The sequence below is a fragment of the Telmatherina bonti genome, assembly GCF_933228915.1.
Source record: "Telmatherina bonti genome assembly, chromosome: 16".
Taxonomy (NCBI): domain Eukaryota; kingdom Metazoa; phylum Chordata; class Actinopteri; order Atheriniformes; family Telmatherinidae; genus Telmatherina; species Telmatherina bonti.
The window spans coordinates 12,757,390-12,781,683 of NC_136614.1; the positions used below are offsets into that span (position 1 = coordinate 12,757,390).

At 41.5% G+C, this 24,294-nt stretch overlaps 1 protein-coding gene across 2 annotated transcripts; it reads left to right on the forward strand.

The window, feature by feature from the left end:
• Window positions 1-687: 687 nt before the first annotated feature.
• Window positions 688-23,934, forward strand: cad (carbamoyl-phosphate synthetase 2, aspartate transcarbamylase, and dihydroorotase; the record flags this gene model as incomplete). Of its 2 annotated transcripts, none has more annotated exons than XM_079255257.1 (44): window positions 688-778; window positions 1,307-1,446; window positions 1,621-1,750; window positions 2,454-2,596; window positions 3,017-3,158; window positions 3,455-3,626; window positions 6,037-6,222; window positions 6,310-6,419; window positions 6,561-6,703; window positions 6,829-6,960; window positions 8,172-8,405; window positions 8,483-8,704; window positions 8,789-8,977; window positions 9,087-9,211; window positions 9,301-9,434; window positions 9,521-9,633; window positions 11,146-11,310; window positions 11,408-11,493; window positions 11,635-11,881; window positions 13,533-13,631; window positions 13,920-14,144; window positions 14,225-14,407; window positions 14,523-14,741; window positions 15,279-15,446; window positions 15,523-15,705; window positions 17,460-17,564; window positions 17,716-17,958; window positions 18,073-18,154; window positions 18,951-19,117; window positions 19,234-19,398; window positions 19,811-19,942; window positions 20,123-20,324; window positions 20,402-20,592; window positions 20,687-20,827; window positions 20,948-21,037; window positions 21,709-21,850; window positions 21,997-22,220; window positions 22,305-22,379; window positions 22,535-22,747; window positions 22,848-22,973; window positions 23,055-23,210; window positions 23,294-23,395; window positions 23,493-23,587; window positions 23,726-23,934. In XM_079255257.1, 44 exons carry the CDS (start codon window positions 688-690, stop codon window positions 23,823-23,825), a joined length of 6,732 nt encoding a protein of 2,243 aa, XP_079111383.1. In that variant the 3' UTR covers window positions 23,826-23,934. The 2 variants fall into 2 exon arrangements, with proteins under 2 accessions (XP_079111383.1, XP_079111384.1); XM_079255258.1 differs by having other exon boundaries at window positions 22,027-22,220.
• Window positions 23,935-24,294: the final 360 nt, after the last annotated feature.

The window sequence follows — 24,294 nt, forward strand, 5'->3', positions numbered from 1 at the left end:
ATGATTACTTAAATAGAAATGTAACTGTTAATTCATTAATCAGTGTTGTAGCAGTTACCTTTTTTTTTCTTTTTTACCTTATATGGCGTCAAACTTAATAAACCACTGAGTAAAACACAGATACTATTAAAAAAAATTGATTAAATTATGACTGGCTATGTAATAAGTGTTGTCATTCGCTGGCACCTATTAAACTGCAACAAATACTCTCGTTTTTCCGTATTTGCCACTGCAAGCACACTCCTAGAGGAGTATCGATAAGTGACGTAAAGATGTAAAGATTCCCGATTGAACCGGAATTTTATGTTGAAAATCCTCACCGGAAATGCTTTGCAGAATTCGTCATGCTTTTCTGATCAGACAGCAGGCCAAATTCCACGCTGCTGGCGGCGCGCGTGGAACACCTCGCTCTTGTCCTCCTGTCCCACAACCCGCCAAAAACTTAAATTTATGCTCATTTTTTGTTTTGTTTTTTCTGTATTTACTTGGAAGACATCAAAACATTGCCAGGTAATTTTTTACGTGATTAAAATCACGTCTTTTGCTTCTTTTTTCTTTTTCATATCTCATCCACATCCTTTGCTCTCGTCAACGCGTGGCTCGCGTGGGGGGACCGGAACTTTGCTGCTTTTTAAACAACCAGAAGTCACAAGGTATCATCTGTTTCCACTAGCATTCCTACAGAAAATGACAAAGATGGCAACCCTGATTTTGGAGGACGGGGCGACGTTCAGTGGCCGCCTTTTTGGTGCCAATGTGTCTGTGTCGGGAGAAGTCGGTAAGTCCTTTAAAAGCACATTTTAATTTAAGATTTCTTCCCCTTAAGTCCGCCTGTTCATAATATTTGCAACTATATCACTAAGCTGAGTATTTAGTTTGAAACATTTGAAGCCCTCCCCTCTGAGATAGCTGTTTAGCACCAAAAACCAAGATAACTTGTCACCTTTGATCAGACCCAGGAACTTGATGCCAAATCAATAATCATTCAATTTACTGTTGTTTTAACTGGAGTTCTTACTTGGCTGATACCTCAGCATGGATTATGAGTCATTGTGAAAGTTGGACTATGTTGTAATACATTGTAATACACTATTAGTGCTGACATGCAGAATACTGATTTTATTAAAAAGCCAAGTATTGATCTTCTTTTAGGCTTTTAGGTAAAATAACCATAACAATGTATTGTTTTCCTGTTTGTTGTTTAATGGTTGCATAAAGTTACATTCTGTAATCTGTTTCTTTTGCGTGCATATGACTGATAAAACTCTCAATAGGTTTTTTGTTAAGGAATATTTTGTGTGTTCAGTGTTTCAGACAGGCATGGTTGGCTACCCCGAGGCGCTTACCGACCCATCCTACCGCTGCCAGCTGTTGACTCTCACCTACCCCCTTGTTGGCAACTATGGAGTACCAAAGGATGAAGATGGAGAGTTTGGACTAAGCAGGGTGAGCGGTTATTGAAAGTCATTGGAACTTTTTATTTATTTATTCCAGAAATATTTTTTAGATTAAAACAGGCTCAAACAGTGATGTTGATTCAATAAAATAGTTTTCTTTTTATAAAATGTTTGTGGACACTACAATGTGGTGGGTGTTCTTTATGTCCCCCCCCCCCCTCAGTGGTTCGAGTCAGCCAAGATCCATGCTGCAGCTGTGATTATTGGAGAACTGGCAGAGAATCCCAGTCACTGGAGTTCAGAGAAGTCACTGGACCAGTGGCTCAAAGAGCAAGGCATTCCTGGATTGCAAGGTTGGAAAATGTCCATTTGAACAAACTACATAATAATAAACTAATTTATTCAAGCTTAAGCTTTAGTAATATTTTGCTTTCAAAAGCTTTCTGAAAGTGTTTAAATTTTTTTTTTTTTTTTTTTTTTAACTTTAGTCCTTGTCCATCATTTTCAGATTAATGCTAACATTCAATGTAAGAAATACTTTGTTACATAGTCTAAGAATTTGTTAAATTGTTTACTGCAACTATTTAAAAAAATACTAACGCTCACACATCTTGACAGAAAAGGTATTTTTGCACCAATAGCGTGACTCACAAAGAGCCATTGGCTGAAAACGTGTCATATCTTTTAATGGTGACTGCAGTGTGCTCATAATATTCAGTTCAATTCAACTTTATTTATATAGAGTCAAATCACAGCAATGCCATCTCAAGACGCTTTACAGACAGGGGAAAAAAAAACGTAATGAAAGCTAATTCATAATAGCCTAAGGAAACCAACCGATTGAGTTGGAGGCTCCAATTCAATCTCCCATCCTGACCAAGATCACTGGTGACAGTGGGAAGGAAAAAACTCCCTTTTAACAGGAAGGAAACCTCCAGCAATATAGGAAAACAATGCAAGTGGAGGAAAAACTAAGGTGTGGCAGGTCGTCTTTGACTTTGTATGCTGCATTTCCATGTATATTTGTTATTCAACGTTTAATATATAACCTTCTAGGGGTTGACACGCGCCGCCTGACCAAAAAGATAAGAGAGAAGGGTACCATGTTGGGGAAACTGGTTGTGGATGGGACCCCTGAGGAGAGTATTCCCTTTGATAATCCAGATCAGAGGAACCTGGTCCAGGAGGTGTCCATGAAGGTAACCCACCCAATTTTTTTTACTTTTGTTAGTGCAGGGGTGTTCAAGGTCTCTCCCTGAGGGCTGGTGTCCTCCAGGTTTTTAATATATCCTTGTTCCAATGCACCAGTCTTTCATTAAATTGGTCCCACAGCTGCAAAAGTTCTGCACAATGGCTGATTCCTTTCAAGTCAGGTGTATTAGTGGGGATCTATGGAAAACCTGCAGGACCCTGTAGGACCAGAGCTGGACACCCCTGTGTGACAGCTTTAACAGCCCCGTTTAATAGCAGGATTTTTTTTAAAAATATATCTTTTGTATTAAAACTCTGATAATCAAACTAAACACAAAGTTGTAAGCAGTTTTTTTTTTTGCCAGAAATGTATAAAAGAATGTTTTACCTGTAAAAATGCAAAAGATTACCTTTTTAATTGTCTCCAGGAACCAAGAGTGTTCAACCCAAGTGGTAGTCTGCGAATCACAGTGGTGGACTGTGGCATCAAGTACAACCAGATCCGCTGCCTGGCTCAGAGAGGAGCGTGTGTTACAGTCGTTCCCTGGGACCACCTGCTGGACACCTCTGGTTAGAGACATGGTCTTACTGCCATTTAGAGTTTACTTGGACTTTTTGGAAGTTTGGTCTGTATTTTTTATTTATTTTTTTTATTTTTTTTTTTTAAAGGGGGTTTAGTGAGGTTTTATTTTTGCTTTAAATGTTTAGATACCTGCCTTAGCTCATCATGAGGAGTTCAAAGGAATCAAGCAGCAGTACATGTTCACAGAGCACATGGAAACAACTGGCACTCACTTTGCCTCTTGGCTGGTTGCTCCTCTGCTCATATCAAAAGATAAATATCACTCTCTTCATTTCTTGTCCAGATTTTGATGGCTTGTTCATCAGTAATGGTCCGGGGGATCCCCAGTTCTGTCAGGCCACCATCAACAACGTGAGGAAGGTGGTCTGCGTGGATCAGCCGAAGCCAGTTTTCGGAATCTGTCTCGGACATCAGCTACTCTCTTTAGTCATTGGAGCAAAGACCTATAAGATGAAGTGAGTACCTCCGTTAGTGGTATACATTCATACAACAGGGGATAATAAATTCAGATGGTGGAGCTTAGCTAGTTTATTTTCTCTCAAATGAGTAGATAATTTTTTAGACAAGACTGGGGGCGAAATGTGTCCTCGGTGACCTGGTTTTAAAATCCTTGATACTCTAGAAACACAGACCATCACATTCACTCACTTTGGACGTTTGTGCAGACGTGCAGATTTCTGCTGTCCTCAGCAGTCTGGTCTTCAGTATGAACACTGGAGGGTCGGATTCACTGGCCATGTTTTGAAAAAGGCTCACAGAAACACGCCAGTACGCAAACCAAGGTGGTGTACGCCTCATGGCCACATCTGCAGGGTGAGAGAGTCCACTGATGGGAGTATTATCAGGCCCAGTGTGAAGGTCAGGATGGGCAACAAGTGTTCTCATCACCCAGCTGGCGTGTTGTTGGCTTCTCAGCAGATAATTTACAGATAGGTCACAGAGTTTCCTTTTACAAGCTACAAATATGCAACAAAAAGGGATTCGGATTAGTTATTGACATGAATCTCTGCTTGTTCTGTTCGATAATCATTAGAAAAAGCTTGTATAGTAATGAGACTATTGTCATTAAATCGGTTAACATATGGCGGAAAGGTGAGGCCTAATGCGTCAGTTCAACTTTATAAGCACGTTTAAAAACAACATGAGTTGACCAAAGGGGTGAAGAACTAGGAGAGAAAATACAGTTAAAGGATTAAAGAAGAATTAAGAGGAAATAAAAGACTATGAAAAGATCATATGAAGCAGAAAAACCAAATCTGTTTGATTTAACCATAGACTGTATATAAAAAGATGGAGGTAGCATCCACGACGTCACTCACAGGTCTCTGAAGAGCTGAATCGAAGCTCGGTGAGCGGTTCCTACCATCACCATCTTGGCAGGGGCACGCATGTCGTCTCTTGCCTTAAAATACAAATATGGGCAAAAAGGTGTAGCTGAGAGGGGGGGTTGTGGGCGTCATGGTGGAGGATTGACATCTAGCAAACTCGAGCTGCCTGTAGCTAAGAGCTAACCGAGCTAACCAGCTAAAGGAGGTAAGCAGGCTAAAGTTAAGTCATATTGTTAACCGGCTAATAAATGCAGTTGTTCTAAGTTCTTCTTACTTGAAGCGGGAGATCGGGTACCTGTCAATCAAAAGGACACGCCTCTAAATATGCCGAATTTCGAGATTACTTTTAAACGGGCGAGTTAAAAAAAGAAGATTCACTCCCCCTGACCTATTAAACCGAAAATGGATTTTTGAACCAGGCTGTAAACATGTTTATTTCTGCTGTGAAGTTGGTCTTTTTAACATGGGAGTCTATGGGGATTTGTTCTGTTTTGCAGCCCCTAGTGGATGAAGGGGGAACTGCAGTTTTATGCACCTTGACATAGGCTTCACTTTTAACCGCTGGAGGTTGCAAGTTTAATGAAACATTAAAAATAATAAAAAAGGACACATCAAAAGTATTTTAAAAACTCTTAGAAAAATAAAAGAAATTGGACAAGAACAGAAAAAGCTAAAACTGAAAAATGCAGGAAATAATGAACAATTTTTTTTCAGGGATGCTCAATGATTGTTTTTTTTTTTAATTTTGTTTGTTTGTTTTTTGCAATATCCGATATACCAACTCTTAATTTCCAATATCAACAGATACCAATGTTTTTGAGGTGACTTGTACCAAGCAAACAAAAATATCTGGAAAACTACACAACATCTAATATTTTGTCATTTTGAAATGAAGAGTTTGATAAATATGTGCTTGTTGTATAAACATCATTAAAAAAGTTAAAACGATCATTTCCGACATTGCATTTTAGTGTCTATTGACCGATAATATCTGTATGCCAATAATATCAAACATCTCCAGTTATTTTTATAAAGGACAGGAGCAAATATTCTTTTATTTTTGACTGAAAATATGAAGGAATTAAGCAAATTGTGTTTTAGTTTGTTAAACTGTTTTTTAAATAAATATTGCAATACAAGGTATGTTTCAGTTTATCCAGAAAATAAAAAGGAATTTGAGAATTTTACGTATTCCTGTTTTGGTTTGATGATTTTAATGCAGTGGCTTGCATTGGAATGAAGTGATGTTACATGTTTTCAGTGTTTAGACACCTGTAATAACTTCATTGTGTTTAGATAAGTACTCTTAATTTGTTAATTTGACAGTTTTTAAAAGTATAAATGAATTTTAATGTTTTTTTCATAATTTTTCCTCAATAATCTCCTCTCCAACCCAAAGTGCTGCAACAGTTGCAGGTCTTACCATTACAGATGTCCATTAGAAGCAGATCAGGTGTTCTCAGGAAACAGACACAGCCTTTATGTCAGGTGTGCGCAGCAGCTTTAACATTGCTTTGTACGCTGATTTGTTTCGCAGATATGGCAACCGTGGCCACAACCAGCCGTGCATCCATAACGGAACGGATCGCTGCTTCATCACCAGTCAGAACCACGGCTTTGCCGTCGACCACGACACGCTGCCAAATGACTGGGACGTGCTGTTTACCAACGCCAACGATCACACTAATGAGGGCATCGTACACAACACAAAACCCCTGTTCAGGTAAGCGCTCCTGCTTTGGGAATCACCTTGTTACGGAGTCGTACATGTGAGTAAAAAGGAGATTAAATTGTCTGATCATTTGCTCAGTGTTCAGTTCCACCCCGAGCACATGGCCGGGCCGACAGATCTGGTCAGCTTGTTTGACGTGTTCCTGGACACCGTGAGAGACCAGAAAGAAGGAAAAGCTGGAAAATCTGGTAACGACACTTTGAGGAGTGTTGCATTAGACTTTAGGTTATATTTCCATTTGGCTTATTTATAACTAAAAATGTGACTAAACTGTTTAAAATTCGGGTAGTAAATCCATTCTGTGTGTGTTTCCGCTCTTTTCGTCTCAGTGAAGCAGCGTCTGATGGACCACCTCACCTATCCCTGTTCCCTGAAGGCTGACCAGGTTGTTAGACCAAGGAAAGTCCTCATCCTGGGCTCTGGTGGACTCTCCATTGGTCAGGCTGGAGAGTTTGACTACTCTGGCTCTCAGGTATGTGAGATATAAGCTGTTTTTCGCCTCCATTAGAGACCTGCCTCTACTGTTTTTGTTTATTCTTTATTAGCATCAGTTTTACAGTCAAGTTGTTGTTAAACCGGCTCTGCTTTTTTTTCCAGGCTATAAAAGCTCTGAAGGAGGAGAATATTCAGACTGTACTGATCAACCCCAACATCGCCACTGTCCAGACTTCCAAAGGTCTGGCCGACAAAGTCTACTTCCTGCCAATCACAGCAGAGTATGTCACCCAGGTAGGAGCTCTCTATGATTTTACATTATGGAAAAAAATGGCTAAAAAAAACTACATAAATTTGTGAAGTAAATAAAATGCAAAATAGGGAAACCTCATTTAAGTTACTACCGGACATACAGACATGCAAATGATTCCAGTCGACTATCAATCAATTAAATAGTATTTATATATATAATTTTTTATGCAAAGTCTTTTACATCATAAAAATAGGAAGCAAATATTGATAAAATTTAAAAGCAAGCCTTTATATACAAAACACAGGTCCCACTCACAATGAAGGCCGTCAGAAGCTGATTTAATCTGAACCCTTTTTCCATTTTACACTAAAATAATCTCAGTTAAAGTCTCTGTTTTAAGGTGTTCTTTAGAGTGCAGAAACATGAACACTCGTATACATGCCACTTACATGGGATGATATCAAAGCTAAGGAAATATGGATTTTGTACTCATGTTTAGTTTGGTAGCATAACATTCCTCCACATAAACATAAACATTTATATTTTATAATGTAAACATTATATTGTAAATAATTTTTTTTTTTTTAAAACTTTTTTTCCTTTTTTCTGTACATCTGTTCCACAAACTATCTCCTCTTCCGTTGTGATTGTCAAACATTAAAAAAAAAACTTTAATTTATTGCATAAACAAATATATGTATAATACCTTATAAACAAATCGCCTCTCTAAGTTTGAGTTTTTGTCTCAACCGGACGGAGCACATTCTGGATATTGTGGGACAATGCTGAGATTTTTGCTCTTTACAGAATTTCTTCTGTCTTTTGAATGCAAGTGACAATTTTTGTTTGTTATTAAACAATGTTTATTTTGCGTCTACATACATCAGCCGTTGTCACTGATGGTAAAACTTTGACACTATGGCCAGACCCTGTCATGATCTTTTGTCCTGGACATTGACAGTGATGAATATATGTAAACCGTGTGTGTGTGTGATTTCATTTCATTTGCTGTGACCCATGTCTTCAAACGGCCCCTTAGAGATAAATAGTGATCTGAAGCTGTGTGCAGACCTTTACATTTTGTATTTTAGATTTGATTAAGAGTTGATTAGATCATTTTGTGCCAGCGGATCGGTGTTTGTTCTATAGCTGTGTTTTGACACGTCCACATTTGGAGAAATATCAGGCTATTTAAACGTGCGGATGAGTTGCTGGATTGAACTGAGCACGTCGTCCCACTTTGCTCTACCAGGTGATAAAAAATGAGCGGCCGGATGGCGTTCTGCTGACGTTCGGTGGACAGACTGCTCTGAATTGCGGCGTGGAGTTGACGAAGCTGGGTGTCCTGGAGAAGTACAAAGTCCGGGTTCTGGGAACACCAGTTGCTTCCATAGAGATGACTGAAGACAGGAAGATCTTTGTGGAGAAAATGGAGGAGATCAATGAGCATGTTGCTCCCAGTGAAGCAGCACTGTCGGTCGAGCAGGTGAGGAGACACACACCCTCAGAACATGACTTCTGCTTCTGGTTTGGATATTTAAATGTGTCTTTGTTTTGTCGTAGGCGGTAGCAGCAGCTGAGCGTCTAGGATACCCCGTCCTTGTCCGCTCCGCGTTCGCTCTCGGTGGCCTGGGTTCAGGCTTCGCCAACAACCGCGAGGAGCTGATCTCTCTGGTAACATCAGCCTTCGCCCACACCTCTCAGGTACTGGTGGACAAATCCCTGAAAGGCTGGAAGGAGATTGAGTATGAGGTGGTCCGAGACGCCTACGACAACTGCATCACCGTAAGCCAATGGAAACGTTTGGTGTTTTAAAGGACATGAAAGTAAGTTGGATGAAACAGTTTCTGCCTGGTTTGTCTTGTTTAGGTGTGTAATATGGAGAACATCGACCCTCTGGGCATCCATACCGGGGAATCTATCGTAGTTGCACCCAGTCAGACACTGAACGACCACGAGTACAACATGCTGAGGAACACGGCCATCAAAGTCATCCGGCACCTTGGCATTGTGGGAGAGTGTAACATCCAGTATGCCCTGAACCCAGAATCTGATCAGGTACGTAGAAAGCAGACATATTAATACATCAGTTGCTTTGAGCAAGCTTAAAACTGTGCTAATGTTAGCACAGACACAGGCTTTGTTGACGCCATGTAATCTGTTGCAGTACTACATCATCGAGGTAAATGCTCGCCTGTCACGGAGCTCGGCTCTGGCCAGCAAAGCAACTGGTTACCCTTTAGCATATGTAGCAGCTAAACTGGGCCTGGGGATCCCTCTGCCGCAGCTCAAGTACGTCTCAGCATCTTCCATTTCCGTTTGCTGATGAAATTATCGCAGATATTTGCAGAAATGTTACAGTTAGACGTCGTCTGTTGTAGAAATTCTGTCACCAACTCAACAACAGCAAACTTTGAGCCCAGTTTGGACTACTGTGTGGTGAAGGTGCCGCGCTGGGACCTCAGCAAGTTCCTCAGAGTTTCCACTAAGATTGGCAGCTCCATGAAGAGCGTTGGTAAGAAAAAGGGAAAGTACTTTCAGAGCTATGGCTGTTTCAGATGGTCTCGCTGGTGGTTGGACTCTGAACATTTTTCTCAACAGGGGAGGTGATGGCAATCGGCCGAAGCTTTGAGGAAGCTTTCCAGAAAGCTCTGAGGATGGTGGATGAGAACTGCGTTGGCTTTGATCACACCATCAAGCCTGTGTCTGAAAAGGTTTCCACTTTCAGTTTTCTCTTCTCGTTTTCTCTTAACTGTGACCAAAGTGATGAAACTTGAAATCCTTATACTTCAAAGAAGTGGCGGGTTCTCATATTTTATTATTATCTTATTTAGACACTATAAGATAGTATCTTATTATTATTATTATTATTACCTCATATTATTATGAATTTCCCTTTGGGGATTAATCAAGTATTTTTCATTTCATATGTCCATTATTTGAGTTTAAATTCAAACACATGGCAGATTTCAGATTAAATCTGTAAAAGTAGGGGTGTCAGCAGCCGAACAGCGGCCCGCCACGGTGTCCAACCTGCTCTGTGGGAGGAATTAGACAGGAATGAAATAAAAATAAAAGATATTAAGTAGGGCTGCTCGATTTATAGCAAAAATTAAAATCACAATTATTTTGACTGAAATTGAGATCTCGATTTAACACAATTATCATTTTTATCTTTAACAACATGATTTTTTTTATTTTTTTTTTACATTAAACCGTGACTTTTAAAAAAAAGGGAAAAAAATATCTTTTGGATTCCACATGTTTTAGAAAACAAACAAATAGCATGAAGCTTTGGCTTGACAAAGTGCAAATACTGATGTAAACTGAATAGATAAATATAAGTAAGGATTAAACAACGTTGCATGTCGTGATTATCTCGACTCGGCGTTGGGTATTATAACCGTCTAATGCGCGGCTCCGAGTTGCTGAATCCACATATGCCATGGTCCCACACAGGAAACAGTTTATAACAAATTTGTATTTCTTTTCTACAACATTTACTGAAGTAAAGGAACTATTTTACGTCGGCCTGGATGTACGTTTTATACCAAACAACCGCTGTCAGGCTGCAGCGCGTTTCTCTTATTCACCTGTTAAAAGACGGCTGATCTGAACCAGCTGGTTAACGCGTTGCTATGGTAACGCCCCGTAACGGAGGGATATTAGTGTTTAACTCGCCGAACTTTTATTTAGTTTAAATTAAAGAATGGCACAGGATAAAACTTGTCCATTTGATCACTTTCTTACTTAACCGTACTTGTTTTTTGGGAACAGCACAAAAGTTCCTGCGTCAGTTTTAACTCTGAGCATGTTTAGTTATCCAAACATCTGAGAAACCATATAAAAAATCCCAACAAACATGTTTTTATCTCATTAACTCAGTTACAGTCCATTTTAAACAGTATTTTTAGCTTTTTATTTATTTTTTTTAACCTCTTAAAGATCATGGCTTAAATAGAAACACTTGTTTAATATAAGACATGTTAACTTTTTTTAAAAAAGAAAAAAACTTGAGTCAGTGCTCTACTTGCACATGGTGGCTGCTGAGATGGTGTGTCATCTGCACCAGCAGATGGTGCTGATGGCTGGCTGTGGTTAGGTGCTGAGGATTAAAAGCTTGAGAGGTTTAAAGAGCAGAATCACTGTCTATGCTTTAAAGATCATCTGCTGCTTTGTATCATAAATGGAAAAGTAAATCATAAAAAGCTCGTCTTGTTCACCAGGAGTTGCAGACCCCCACAGACAAGCGCATCTTTGTCTTGGCGGCTGCGTTCAGAGCCGGTTATACCGTCGACCAGCTGTATAATCTCACCAAGATCGACCGCTGGTTCCTGCACAAGATGAAGAACATTGCGGATCATGAGAGACTCCTGGAGACCTACAACCAGGCAAGGCTGATAAGGCAGAAGCAGCATGGTAAAAGTAAAAGCAGGTTTTGGTTTTTTTTTCCCTTCTCAGATTGTTTCTTTATGAAAATTGTTCCAGGATGAAAGCACGATTCCTCCAGCGGTGATGCGTAAGGCCAAGCAGCTGGGCTTCTCAGACAAGCAGATAGCACTGGCTGTGCAGAGGTGGGTACGGCTGGTCGTAAGGTTCATAAAAACTGTTCAAGTAAGGGGACAAATTACAAATATGTTGTCAAAAAGGATTTTCTGTGAACTTAAAACATTTTTTTTTCTCTTTTTGATATGTTGAATCAATTTGTCCCACAGCACCGAGCTGGTTGTCAGAAAGCTGCGTCATGATTGGTCCATCCTGCCCGTGGTGAAGCAGATCGACACAGTGGCAGCTGAGTGGCCTGCACACACAAACTACCTGTACCTGACCTACCACGGTACTGAAAACGACCTGAGCTTCAACGAGCAGCACGTCATGGTGATCGGCTCGGGCGTGTACCGCATCGGCAGCAGCGTGGAGTTTGACTGGTGTGCAGTTGGGTGCATCACGGAGCTCAGGAAGGTAAGGCCTTCATCAGATGTTCATGGTTCGTTAAAGACAGATGGAATCTTTTTCTGAGCATCTTTCCTCGGCTTTAATTGAGAAGTTTTAAGGAAATGTAACAACAGAGGCTGTCAAAGTAAGTTAGCAGTGGGAAGGAAAGTGGAAGAGCTAAATCACCCCTTCTGGCCTTGCTGTATTTTCATGCAGGTTAGATAGATTTGGACTTTCTTGTGGATATGTTGTATCATTATTGGGGTAAAATATTTTACAATACATCTAAAGGGACACAGTCTGCAAGCTGAAGTATCTAAAGGTCCAACACCTCCGTTCACTGTGCGTCAACATCGGTAAAACAAGACTTACTTCCATCCTACAAATCAGGTTGTAAAGACTCACTCAAAGCAAACAGACGGTTCCATCTGCTGGAAACGTTCTTCTATTTGAGGTTTTTCTACCCCTGCACTTCATTTTGCACCTGAAGGGGGACCGTAGGGCTGTATGTGTTAGGCTCAGGATCTGCTTGTTGGAGAGTGAATTTGGTTGCATGTTTTACTGTTTTCATCACCAACTCAATATTAGTTCATTCCATGCCGTCATTTAAATATGATTTAATCATGAAAGACACAACCAAGGCACCTCGGTTTGATACAGCAGCTCATCATCCTCCAACAGGCTTTTGATTATTCTGTTATGATGCACCTCCTGACCTTCAGTGCGTCTCTTAAAGCAGGAAAGGGATGCAAACCACTGCTCTGCTTTTCTACCTTCATCTGTACAAGTCTCAGCTAGAATGATTGCAATAAATACAAAGTGTTGCTTGGTCAACAAAAGGAAACAAAAGGTTTGCATCTGAAAGTGACTGATAAATTCCGACATCCAGGATCAGAAATATTTCAGAAAGATTGATTAAAATCAATGAGGATACTAAACTTCATTGGTCAAAAAGCATTGTAAAATTATTTATATTAATGAATATGAGCAGTCAGGGCAGGCTTCTAATATATAAATCAGATAAATGAGATGTGTTAGATGCAAAGAGGACGGAAGCTGTCGCTCTTCAGGTCTCTACATCTAAAACTAAAACCCTGAAGGGAAGGTTTGAAAAGGAGGTCTGACACCTTATAAGAATTAATCATTGCAGCAGCCAAACTATAGTCTAAAACAATGTTTTTCAACCACTGTGCCGTGGCACACTAGTGTGCCGTGAGAGATCATCAGGTGTGCCCTGAGAAATGATCCAATTGCACCAAATTGGTCTAAAAAGTTGGTGTTTAAAACACCAAACGTTTCCAATAATTTAGACCAAAAAGTTGGTCTAAAAATCACAAAATCCTTTTTTTTTTTTTTTTTATCTGATGGCTATGTAAGACTCTTTGATAAGATGGACTTTAAATTATTAATATCGACTTCTTGTTTTAACAGTTTGGTTTGTGCTGTGCCTTGTGACTTTTTCCATGGTAGAGCGTACCTTGGCTCAAAAAGGTTAAAAAAAAACACTGGTCTAAACAGATCATTAATTAGATTTTAAATCAAAACACGAGTTGCTCTGACATCTGGAATAGCATTTGTCATGAAATTAAGTGATTTCTGGTGGTTTTGTGAGTGGTAAGACAATAAATTAAGCTGAATATTAATAGACACGTATGAAGAGATGCCATATCATTTGCAGATGGGATATAAAACCATCATGGTGAACTACAACCCTGAGACTGTCAGCACAGATTACGACATGTGCGACCGCCTGTACTTCGATGAGATCTCGTTTGAGGTGAGTCTCCAGCACAGCAACATTTCCGAGTTCATTTTAATCAACTTTGTTTTTATTTGCTGATCAGAAGCTTTAAATTCAGCCTTCAAAGACTTCTACTTACATATTACAGCTTGAAGGAAACTAATAAAGTTCCTCCTTCAGATGGTGCTGTAGTGAAGAGAATAATGTTTTACTATTTGTTCCAGGGACGCCTGAGTTCTCCAAAAGAATATTTATGAGTTTATTAATTTAACTTTGCTTGTCTTTGAGGATTTTTATTTAAACTTTGTTCCTGCTCGTCTTTAGGTGGTGATGGATATCTATGAGAGGGAAAACCCAGAGGGGGTGATCCTCTCCATGGGTGGCCAGCTCCCCAACAACATCGCCATGTCGCTTCACCGCCAGCAGTGTCGCATCTTGGGAACGTCGCCTGAATTCATCGACAGTGCTGAGAACAGATTCAAGTTCTCAAGAATGCTGGACACCATCGGCATCAGCCAGCCGCAGTGGAAGGAGCTTTCTGACACGGAGGTGCGACGCTGAAATGAATCTGGATGCAACGAGCAGGAAATGATTGGTTACAGATTTTATCCGTTTATCTCCTCCTGCAGTCGGCTGTGAAGTTTTGTGAGACGGTGGGGTATCCCTGCCTGGTTCGTCCCTCCTACGTTCTCAGCGGAGCGGCCATGAATGTCGCCTACAGCGACGGCGACCTTGAGAAATACCTGACTGATGCTGTCGCCGTGTCCAAAGAACACCCCGTTGTCATCTCTAAGTTCATACAGGAGGCCAAGGTTAGGAAAAAGGCACCAATTTATTACTCCGTTTAAAGCTTTTAAGATGAATTCAGTATGACAGGATGTGTAAAAACAAGTCGGCTTCAGGGCGTGTTGGTTTTATGCGTTCCAGGAGATAGACGTAGACGCCATCGCTTGTGACGGGGTGGTGATGGCCATTGCGATTTCTGAACATGTGGAGAACGCCGGCGTGCACTCGGGTGATGCCACCTTGGTGACGCCACCTCAAGATCTGAACCAGAAGACAATTGAGAGGATCATGATGATTGTTCACGCCATTGGACAGGAACTGCAGGTCACGGGACCCTTTAACCTGCAGCTAATTGCCAAGGTGAGATCACTTCAGTTCATCTCTGGTAAATCTAAAAATCATTACTTGACTTCTATCCATCCCATCTTTGCAGGTAGAAGAGTGATGTTGAGTGTGAAGTATTGTGGATGAGCAGTCCTCTCATGTTGTGTGTTTATATACTATAAATGCTCCATTTAAGGCTTCTAAACAGGGATTACAGCAATCCTTGTTAATCAGAAATAAACTTTCAAACATGACATTTGAGATTATATCCAGACGGTAACTGAACTACACACTTTTTATTTTGTTTCCAGTTATTAGAAAACCTTTAAACCTCTACTCTAGTGAACCATCTCACGTTCACACTGGCTCAAACAGAACCAAGGTGCAATTTTTTCACGCCACAGAAGGGAGCATAGGTTTTAGTCATCAGCCTCCATTGCAGCCTAATGTTAATTCAACAATATACTCAGACAAGAGGAGAGCCGCAACCACCTCATAAAAAGCATCCCACGCTACGTATCCTGCTACGTTGCCAGTTACTTCAGAAACACTAACTGATCTTTTATCTGCCAGGATGACCAGCTGAAGGTGATCGAATGCAACGTCCGAGTCTCCCGCTCCTTCCCTTTCGTGTCCAAGACCCTGGGAGTGGACCTTGTTGCCATGGCAACCCAGGCCATCATGGGCGAAGATGTGGAGCCAGTGGGTTTAATGACGGGAAAAGGAATTGTGGGAGTAAAGGTAATTCTTTTTAGTTGTGTTTTTTCACCTCAGACTCAAGCAGCTTGGCGTTAACCCTGTGTCCCGGGTCCTCCAGGTCCCCCAGTTCTCCTTTTCTCGGCTGGCCGGAGCTGATGTGGTTCTTGGGGTGGAGATGAGCAGCACTGGAGAAGTGGCCTGTTTTGGGGAGAACAGATATGAAGCTTACCTCAAAGCCATGCTCTCCACAGGCTTCAAGATCCCCAAGAAGAACATCCTGCTCTCCATCGGCAGCTACAAGGTACGACCAGGACACTTCACTGGCATCAGAAGGAATTCCACGACTGGCCAGATGTGACCGCTGATCCAGCTGGCGAGAAAAATGATGCATTTTAGTGGAAAATCTTGGCAGTGGGTTGTGTTTACCAGATGTTTTATGTCAGTCAAGCCAAGCGGAAATGAACTGCAGATCTGGTCTAAACAAGGCTGTCCGACGACGGCAAACACTGGTCAGAAACACTCCATGTACTCAGGAAATTCCCAGCAAAGCTTTGGTTTATTTTGTCTGTTTATTCAGATCCATATTCACTCAAACTAAATATTCCCAAAAGACCCAGTGAACCTGAATCCAAACAAACATTCATTCAAACATTCACAGGTCGCCGGTCCATCACAGTAAATAAACATTCACCAACAAATAAAGGAGGGAATTTAGAGTAAAACAAATGTAGGTTTATAAATCAGTCAATATCAAGAAGACTTTATTCATCCTTGAGGGGAAATTCAAATCTATATTCAATAAATCTATATTAAAGAAATTTAAAGGAACACTTTCTGATATAAGAAGCTTTTTTTGCTGCACATACCTGTAAAGCAAGGAGTCTTTAAGTTGCTTAAATATTCATCCACACTGAATGACAGAGGTAGTATTTACTAGGCCTGGGCGATTAATCAGATTTTAATCTCAACTACAATCTGGGTTTTCAACGATCATAAAAATAAAAGGGTGTGATTATTTTTCTCTCTGCAGTTTCCTCTCCTGCTGTCTTCAGCTGCTAATCGAGCGTCTCTGGCGTTGCAGCGCTGTGCTGTAAACTCCTCCCACAGCCGCTTTGCTTTCATTCAGACACTGTTGCCAACTTGGAGACTTTCTCGCTAAATCTGCCGACTTTTTTTTGTTAAAAGCGACAAATCTATCAACTTTTACTGGAGTTATTAGAGACTTTTCTGGTGTTTTGGCGACTGACTTGAAGGCACATATTGTTCTGCAGTTACTGTAAGGAAGGAGCAGCGGGAGCCTCTCCCGTCCTAAAGCACTCCCAGGCGGCCAGTCTCAGTCGGCTCCGGCTGCAGGTCAATGTAGAATAACTGCAGTAGGTTGTGGAAGTTCACCTAAACATAGTTTATACCATTGTCAGTGACAACTGGCTGCATTATTTTCATATACATAGTTCGGCGAGTGAAACACTGTAATATCCCTCCGTTACGGGGCGTTACCATAGCAACGTGTTAATCAGCTGGTTCAGATCAGCCGTCTTTTAACAGGTGAATGAGAGAAACACGCAGCAGCCTGACAGCGGTTGTTTGGCATAAAACGTACATCCAGGCCAACGTAAAATAGTTCCTATACTTCAGCAAATGTTGTAGAAAAGAAATACAAATTTGTTATAAAATATTTACTGTGTGTGACCATGGCATTAGCGGATTAAACAACTCGTAACAGTGTGTCAGACTGTTATAATGCCCGACGCGGAGTCGAGAACACCATGACGCACAGCGTTGTTTAATCCTTACTTATATTTATCTATCCAGTTTACATCAGTATTTGCACTTCTTCAAGACAAAGCTTCATGCTATGTGTTTTCTAAAATATGTGGAATCCTAAAGAGATTTTTTAAAAGTCACGGTTTAATGTTTAAAAAAAAATCATGTTAAAGATAAAAGGATAATCGTGTTAAATAATCGAGATCTCAATTTCAGTCAAAATAATTGATTATAATTTTGGGACATAATCGAGCAGCTCTAGTATTTACAGAGGTTTTGTCATTTCCATAGAACAAGAGTGAGCTGCTGCCCACCGTGCAGGCCCTGGAGTCGATGGGATACGACCTGTACGCCAGTCTGGGTACGGCCGACTTCTACACTGAACATGGAGTCAAGGTAATTTCCCAAAAATCTGCTTTATGTTTGGATTTTCTTCACTGCAAGACAAGAAAAAAAAAAAAAAAGATCAGAGAAAATGGAAACGCTGCATGATAATACACCTTAGAAACATGTCTGATTTGACCTCTGACCTGTTCCTCCTGTCCAGGTGACAGCGGTGGATTGGCCGTTTGAGGATGACAGCGATTGTCCCACCAAAGAGAAGCAGCGCAGCATCATGAACTACCTGGAGGAAAACCACTTTGAACTGGTCATCAACCTGTCCATGAGGAACAGCGGCGGTCGGAGGATCTCTTCTTTCGTCACTAAAGGCTACAGGACCAGACGCATGGCCGTTGACTATTCCGTCCCACTGATCATAGACATCAAGTGCACCAAGCTCTTTGTTCAGGTGAGTCTGTGCTTTTTATTCCTACCAGACGGTGACATTAAACCCGCCTGTTACTGGTGGTTTCCCACAGTTTCATGGCCGTGTGAGTAGTTTAACTGGTGACTCTTTTTTCAGGCTCTTCATCAGATTGGAATGGCTCCACCAGTGAAAACTCACATTGACAGCATGGCTTCCCAGACGCTCGTCCGTCTGCCTGGTGAGTCACTGCGGCATCAGAGAAAAACAAACAAACTTGGAAACCTTCTTTTAAAGCGACAACAAATATCACATGTTGTTTATAATGTGAAGAAGTGCTGCAAACGGCAAATATCTGGCGGTTCGGAAAACTTAGACATACTGCAGTACTTTCGCCATTTTTTTCTCTGCCACACGCCCCCCTATCGACGGTGAATTCGCCATAAATCTTATATCCTACCTGACCTGTAAACTCTGTCCAGCCAGTAAAAGACGACTTTACGATGACTCTTTTGTCTCTTTTAATCTTCTTGCGTTTCTTTGCTGAATCGGATGTTGCGTGTTCAAGACAGCCGGTTCCTTATTTTAACGTGAAGCGAAGCAAAACGTCACGTCATATCCTGGATGTAAAAGTTGTATAGTGCTGTTTTTCAGCCTCGAGATGCTGCTGGGTAGCAGCAACCTTAGAAATACACATCACTGTCTTTGAAGAAGTCCGTTATGCAGAGTTTTAAGGTAAAAAAGTTACGGAATGCGTCTTTAAAGATGCCATTTCGGTTTTCTCAAAAGCTTTTTGCAGAATTAAAAAGGTGTTAAAATGGATTTTAACATTTTTAAATGTTTTAAAAGATCTTTTAATTCCCCTTTTCTTGGAAAACTGTTAGCTGAGAAATGCATCTAGAACTTTTTGGAAACATCTTAAATATCTAATGCGAACTGCAGGTATTTGAGTGTTGAGGAAGAACAAGGATGTTTTTGCATTTGGATCCTTTGTCTGATAAAATAAAGAGTTCAATCCTTTTCTCCCTCATTTTAAGGTCTGATTGATGTCCACGTTCACCTCCGGGAGCCCGGTGCCACCCATAAGGAGGACTTCTCCTCTGGAACCGCAGCTGCTCTGGCAGGAGGAGTGACGATGGTGTGTGCGATGCCCAACACGTCCCCCGCCATCATCGATGCTGCTACTCTGGCTCTGGTACAAAAGGTAGGATGGATTTTCTACTGGTTCTTAGTGAAGTAGGCTGGAACAGGAATATGAAAAGATCTGGTTTGTAGCCAAAACCCGCTGAAGTGTTTTATACGACTTAAACTCGTCATCAGCTGGCTAAAGCGGGCTGCCGCTGCGACTACGCCCTTTATGTGGGAGCTGCTTCAGACAACGCCGCCATCCTGCCATCCATCGCCAACCACGCTGTCGGCCTGAAGATGTACCTGAACGACACGTACTCCACCCTAAAGATGGACAACGTTTCTCTGTGGATGGAGGTTGGTAACATCTTCCCAGTAGATTTTATTAGATTTTTTTTTTTTATTAATAAGAAAACTTTCATGTTGATGCTTTAAGCTTGTTCCATCCTCCACGAGAAGCGAGAACTTTTTTCTTGTTCTTGCAGCCTCGAGAACAAGAACTCAGTTCTTGTTCTCGTGGAGGATGGAACAAGCTTTAGTTTATCACAAGATGAAAACTGGGATGTATTTCTTCTGCAGATATTTTTATTTATAGGTCTGGGTACATTAAATGTTTGGAATTATTGATCCAATTCTTGCTGCTTTTAAGTTAAATAATGTTGTGAAAAATTGGCCGCAGTTTCCTGCAACGACAGGTTTAGATGCTAAGCGTTTTCTGGGTGAGGGAGGGTTTTAGAGCGCCAACTAAATAGTTAACTTATCTTTGAAGCACTTTGAGAAGTGGCCCAAGCAGCTGCCCATCGTAGCTCACGCTGAGAAGCAGACAGTCGCTGCCATCCTGATGGTGGCCCAGCTTTACCAGCGGCCGGTCCACATCTGCCACGTGGCCAAGAAAGAAGAGGTAAACAAATATTTTAATGTCAGTTTTAAACTGAAGTCTGTCAGTAATATCTGAATGTTGGGATTCAGCTTCATGCATTTTTCTCTATAATTTAATGTTTAAAGTTTTGTAACGCTTTAGAATTGATGCAGAGAGTCTCAAAGTGCCACTGAATCCTTTTTATTTTACCGCGACCCTCAGATCCTGATAATCCGAGCCGCCAAGCAGAAAGGCATCCAGGTGACATGTGAGGTGGCGCCTCATCACCTCTTCCTGTGTGAGGAGGATGTTGGAGGGATTGGTGAGGGCCGAGCTCAGGTGCGGCCCATGCTGGGAACCCGTGAGGACATGGAGGCACTCTGGGAAAATTTAGACATCATCGACTGCTTTGCTACAGACCACGGTTGGCAAACGCACGGTTTCAGTCGCACAGAAACGACTTCTGGACATGTTTACATCGCGTGTTTTCTGCTTTTCCAGCTCCTCATTCTGTCGACGAGAAGAACAGCGAGCGTCCTCCTCCTGGTTACCCCGGCCTGGAAACGATGTTGCCGCTGCTGCTCACCGCCGTCAGCGACGGACGTCTGACTCTGGACGACATCATCAGACGTCTTTATGACAACCCACGGAAGATTTTTAATCTGCCTGTTCAGGAGAACACCTACGTGGAGGTAAGGACCTTCTTCCTTCTCTTCTTTACGGTAAATGTGACGCCTGAGCCTCTTAGCTTAAAGATAAACTGATTTCTATGACTTTTTCATTTAGGTGGATCTGGAGCAAGAGTGGGTTATTCCTCAGGCTATGCAGTTCACCAAGTCAAAGTGGACACCGTTCCAAGGCCTGAAGGTGAAGGGGAAAGTCCTACGCGTTGTGCTCCGAGGAGAGGTGGCCTACATCGATGGCCAGGTCAGCACACACACACACATCGTTTGTGTTGACTTCCAGTTCGCAAACCACATCGTATGTGTGCCTGACGGGATTTATTGCTTGAAAAGTCAGTTGTCTTACCGAAGCTGTCCCCTGCAGGTGCTGGTTGCTCCCGGTTACGGTGAAGATGTGAAGACCTGGCCCGCTGCCTCAGTCCATCCACCTGAACCTGTTAAAGAAACCCCACTGGTATGAAAAGTCAGTACAGTAACGATCAGGGCTGTGACGATGTGCTTTAGTCCCGATTCCATTCTGATTTTTTTGGTACCAATTTGATTTAAATTGCAATTTTCACAAGTCCTTGATATTGCTGATTTTTGTAAACTTTAAAAAAAAAAAAAAAAAAAAAAAAAAGGTACAAAACTTTTTTTGCTCATCATTTTTCTTTATCAATGAGGGGGGGGAGCACAGCCAGACCATTATTCTGCTGCTATAATGCCCAAGACAACAAATAAAAAGATCAAGAAAAAAAACAAATTTTATTATGGATTATTTTTATTTAAAAAAAAAAATCCTCGGGTTGTTTTTGTTTGTCAGTGTGTGTGCGCGCGTGTGTTTAGTTGTTTTGATTGTGTGTTATTGTTGTACTTTTTTCTTGCTTTAATCTCAGATTTTTCAAACCCCTGATATGTTTCATTTTGTTACGTAGGTAATGTCAAATGGGGCATGATTATAATGTATGATGTAACTATGTTCACTGTAAAAAATAAGTTAAAACCACAAAAAAAAAAAAAGAAAAAATTGTGAAGCAAAATTCCCGATATTCCCAACTAGATTTTCCCACCCTCAGTAACAATGCAGTTTTATACAAGTCTAAAGCTGCAATCTTTGCTTATTTAAAACTTGTTTGCTTCTTTCAGACTCCTGAGCGCCCGCGTCCAACTCCTCCCCGTGAAGGTCCGGTTCGAACCCGAGCACTGAGCCCCAGACGCTCTACTGGAGAGTCACGCTTCCTGCTTCCACCTCGCATCCACCGCTCCTCTGACCCTGGACTGCCACCAGGTACTCCACCTCCCACAAAGCCATGACATATTCATGGCTTCTGTAAGATGTCGGTACTTTTGATGGTAAAAGAATAAACATCAAGTATTTTCTGTCTTTACTGCCCCGTATTTCCTACCTGCCTCTTCCTCTTTCTTTCCACTGAGTGAATCCACATTGTGACTCATTTCTTCCAGACATGGTCATGCTCCCACCAGCCAGTGCTGGCGATGGTTACAGCCATCCTCCTCCTCTCTCCAGGCTGCTTTCACCACAGTCTGGGCCAGGACAGATGCCTCCTGCGCAGGTGTCACACTTCCAGACGTCCCCTCTGCTGCACCCCCTGGTGGGCCAGCACATCATCTCTGTCAGGCAGTTCAGCAAGGAGCAGGTACGCTGTCACAGTAATGCAGATAGAGGCCAAACACGCAGTCTTTATTTTCTACATAATCATAAAACGGCTCTTTGCTTTTAGATCTCACACCTTTTCAACGTGGCTCACACTTTGCGTTTGATGGTGCAGAAGGAAAGAAGCCTGGAAATCCTCAAGGTATTTCCAAAACCATCGATCTTTGTTGAATTTCTGGAGAGTTTAAGGTTTTTGTACTGGGCTTAAAATAAATTCCATCTGGTCACTCTTCTTTCTGGAAATGCTTCTGTGTCTGATAGCAGCTCTGAAATGTGCTTTTATTCCCCTCCCATCAGGGGAAAGTGATGGCGTCCATGTTCTATGAGGTCAGCACTCGTACCAGCAGCTCCTTCGCAGCAGCAATGCAGCGTCTGGGTGGCTCGGTCGTGCACTTCAGCGAATCCACGTCATCCTCCCAGAAAGGAGAATCGCTGGCAGACTCGGTTCAGACCATGAGCTGCTACGCCGACGTCCTGGTGCTCCGACATCCAACGCCGGGAGCTGTCGAGGTGAGTTTTACCTTCAAGATAAAAACTGTTTATTCTTTGTTGAGCCGGGGCGATTACGTGGTGTAGTAACAATGTGAGTTTACTGATGCTCTGCACGCAGAACGCATCGCGTCACTGTCGCAAGCCGGTAATTAACGCCGGCGATGGCGTGGGGGAACATCCAACCCAGGCCCTGCTGGATGTCTTCACCATCAGAGAAGAGCTGGGGACGGTCAACGGCATGACGGTGAGAAGCCGCAGAACTAAAATCTAAATCCTGACGCTGAAGATGGACAGGAAAAATATGTTGTTGCACATTTTAACTCAGATTACCATGGTGGGGGATTTGAAACACGGCCGAACTGTTCACTCTCTCGCCAAACTGCTGACCCAGTACCGCATCACCCTGCGCTATGTGGCACCTAAAAACCTCCACATGCCTGCAGAGATCATCAACTATGTGGCTTCAAAGGGAATCATGCAGGTGGGAATAAACTGAACTAAGCAGAAATGCATGAAAAGCACAGAAGACATGAAATATGCCTGAATATTAATTCATTTTTGCAGGAGGAGTTTGATAGTATTGAGGAGGCGCTACCTGATACGGATGTACTCTACATGACCAGGATTCAGAGGGAGAGATTTGGATCTGAGGAAGAGTACAAGGCTGTAAGTTACATTTCTCCTGCAGTTTTTACTTTAAAATACCACCGTGTAACAGAAGGAGGACACTTCCATGAATGTTTAACTCTGTTGTTTCTGTTAGTGTTTTGGTCAGTTCATCCTAACTCCTCACATCATGACCGTTGCCAAAAAGAAGATGGTAGTGATGCATCCTCTGCCAAGAGTCAACGAAATCAGGTAAGCCCCAAAAAGCTTTATATTTCACATTAATCACATTTAAACAAAAAAAAAAAAATCTTTTTTCTTGTAGCAGACAGCAAAATAAGTTACTGTAAAAAGAATAAACATTTTTTTTTTTTTTTTTTTTTTTTATAGTCCAGAGGTGGATACAGACCCAAGAGCCGCATATTTCCGTCAAGCGGAGAACGGCATGTACATCAGGATGGCCCTGCTGGCCACCGTACTGGGAAAATAAATTCACATGCTGCTCATTTATAGCACAAAGGATCAAATTGTTACAGCGAGGACGCTGTATTAGATGCTATACCTACCGGTACAGGTTTTTTTCTTCCTGAAAACTGAATTGTCTCATTTCACGTTCTACATGTGCTGTTAAATTTACATATTAGATTTTCACTGAGTCGTAAAAGTTTACTTTGCTGCTGTAACACAGCACCACTTCTTTTCAATCACTTGACTTTCTTTTTTTTTTTTCCTTTTTGTGACATTTCAGCTGACCTTTTTTTTTTATATTTGTTTATTTTATAAACCCATTATACATTCAGACCATTTGAGAGGTCAATGACTAATCTTTTACATGTTTATTTGAAGTTGTTAACAAATGATCAGTGTTTGTCGAGCCATCTGGAAGGGACCAGAGGAAAAGGGATGAAGATGTATTTTCTTCAAATACTACAAAATGCTGTTATTTGAAAGATGGTTAA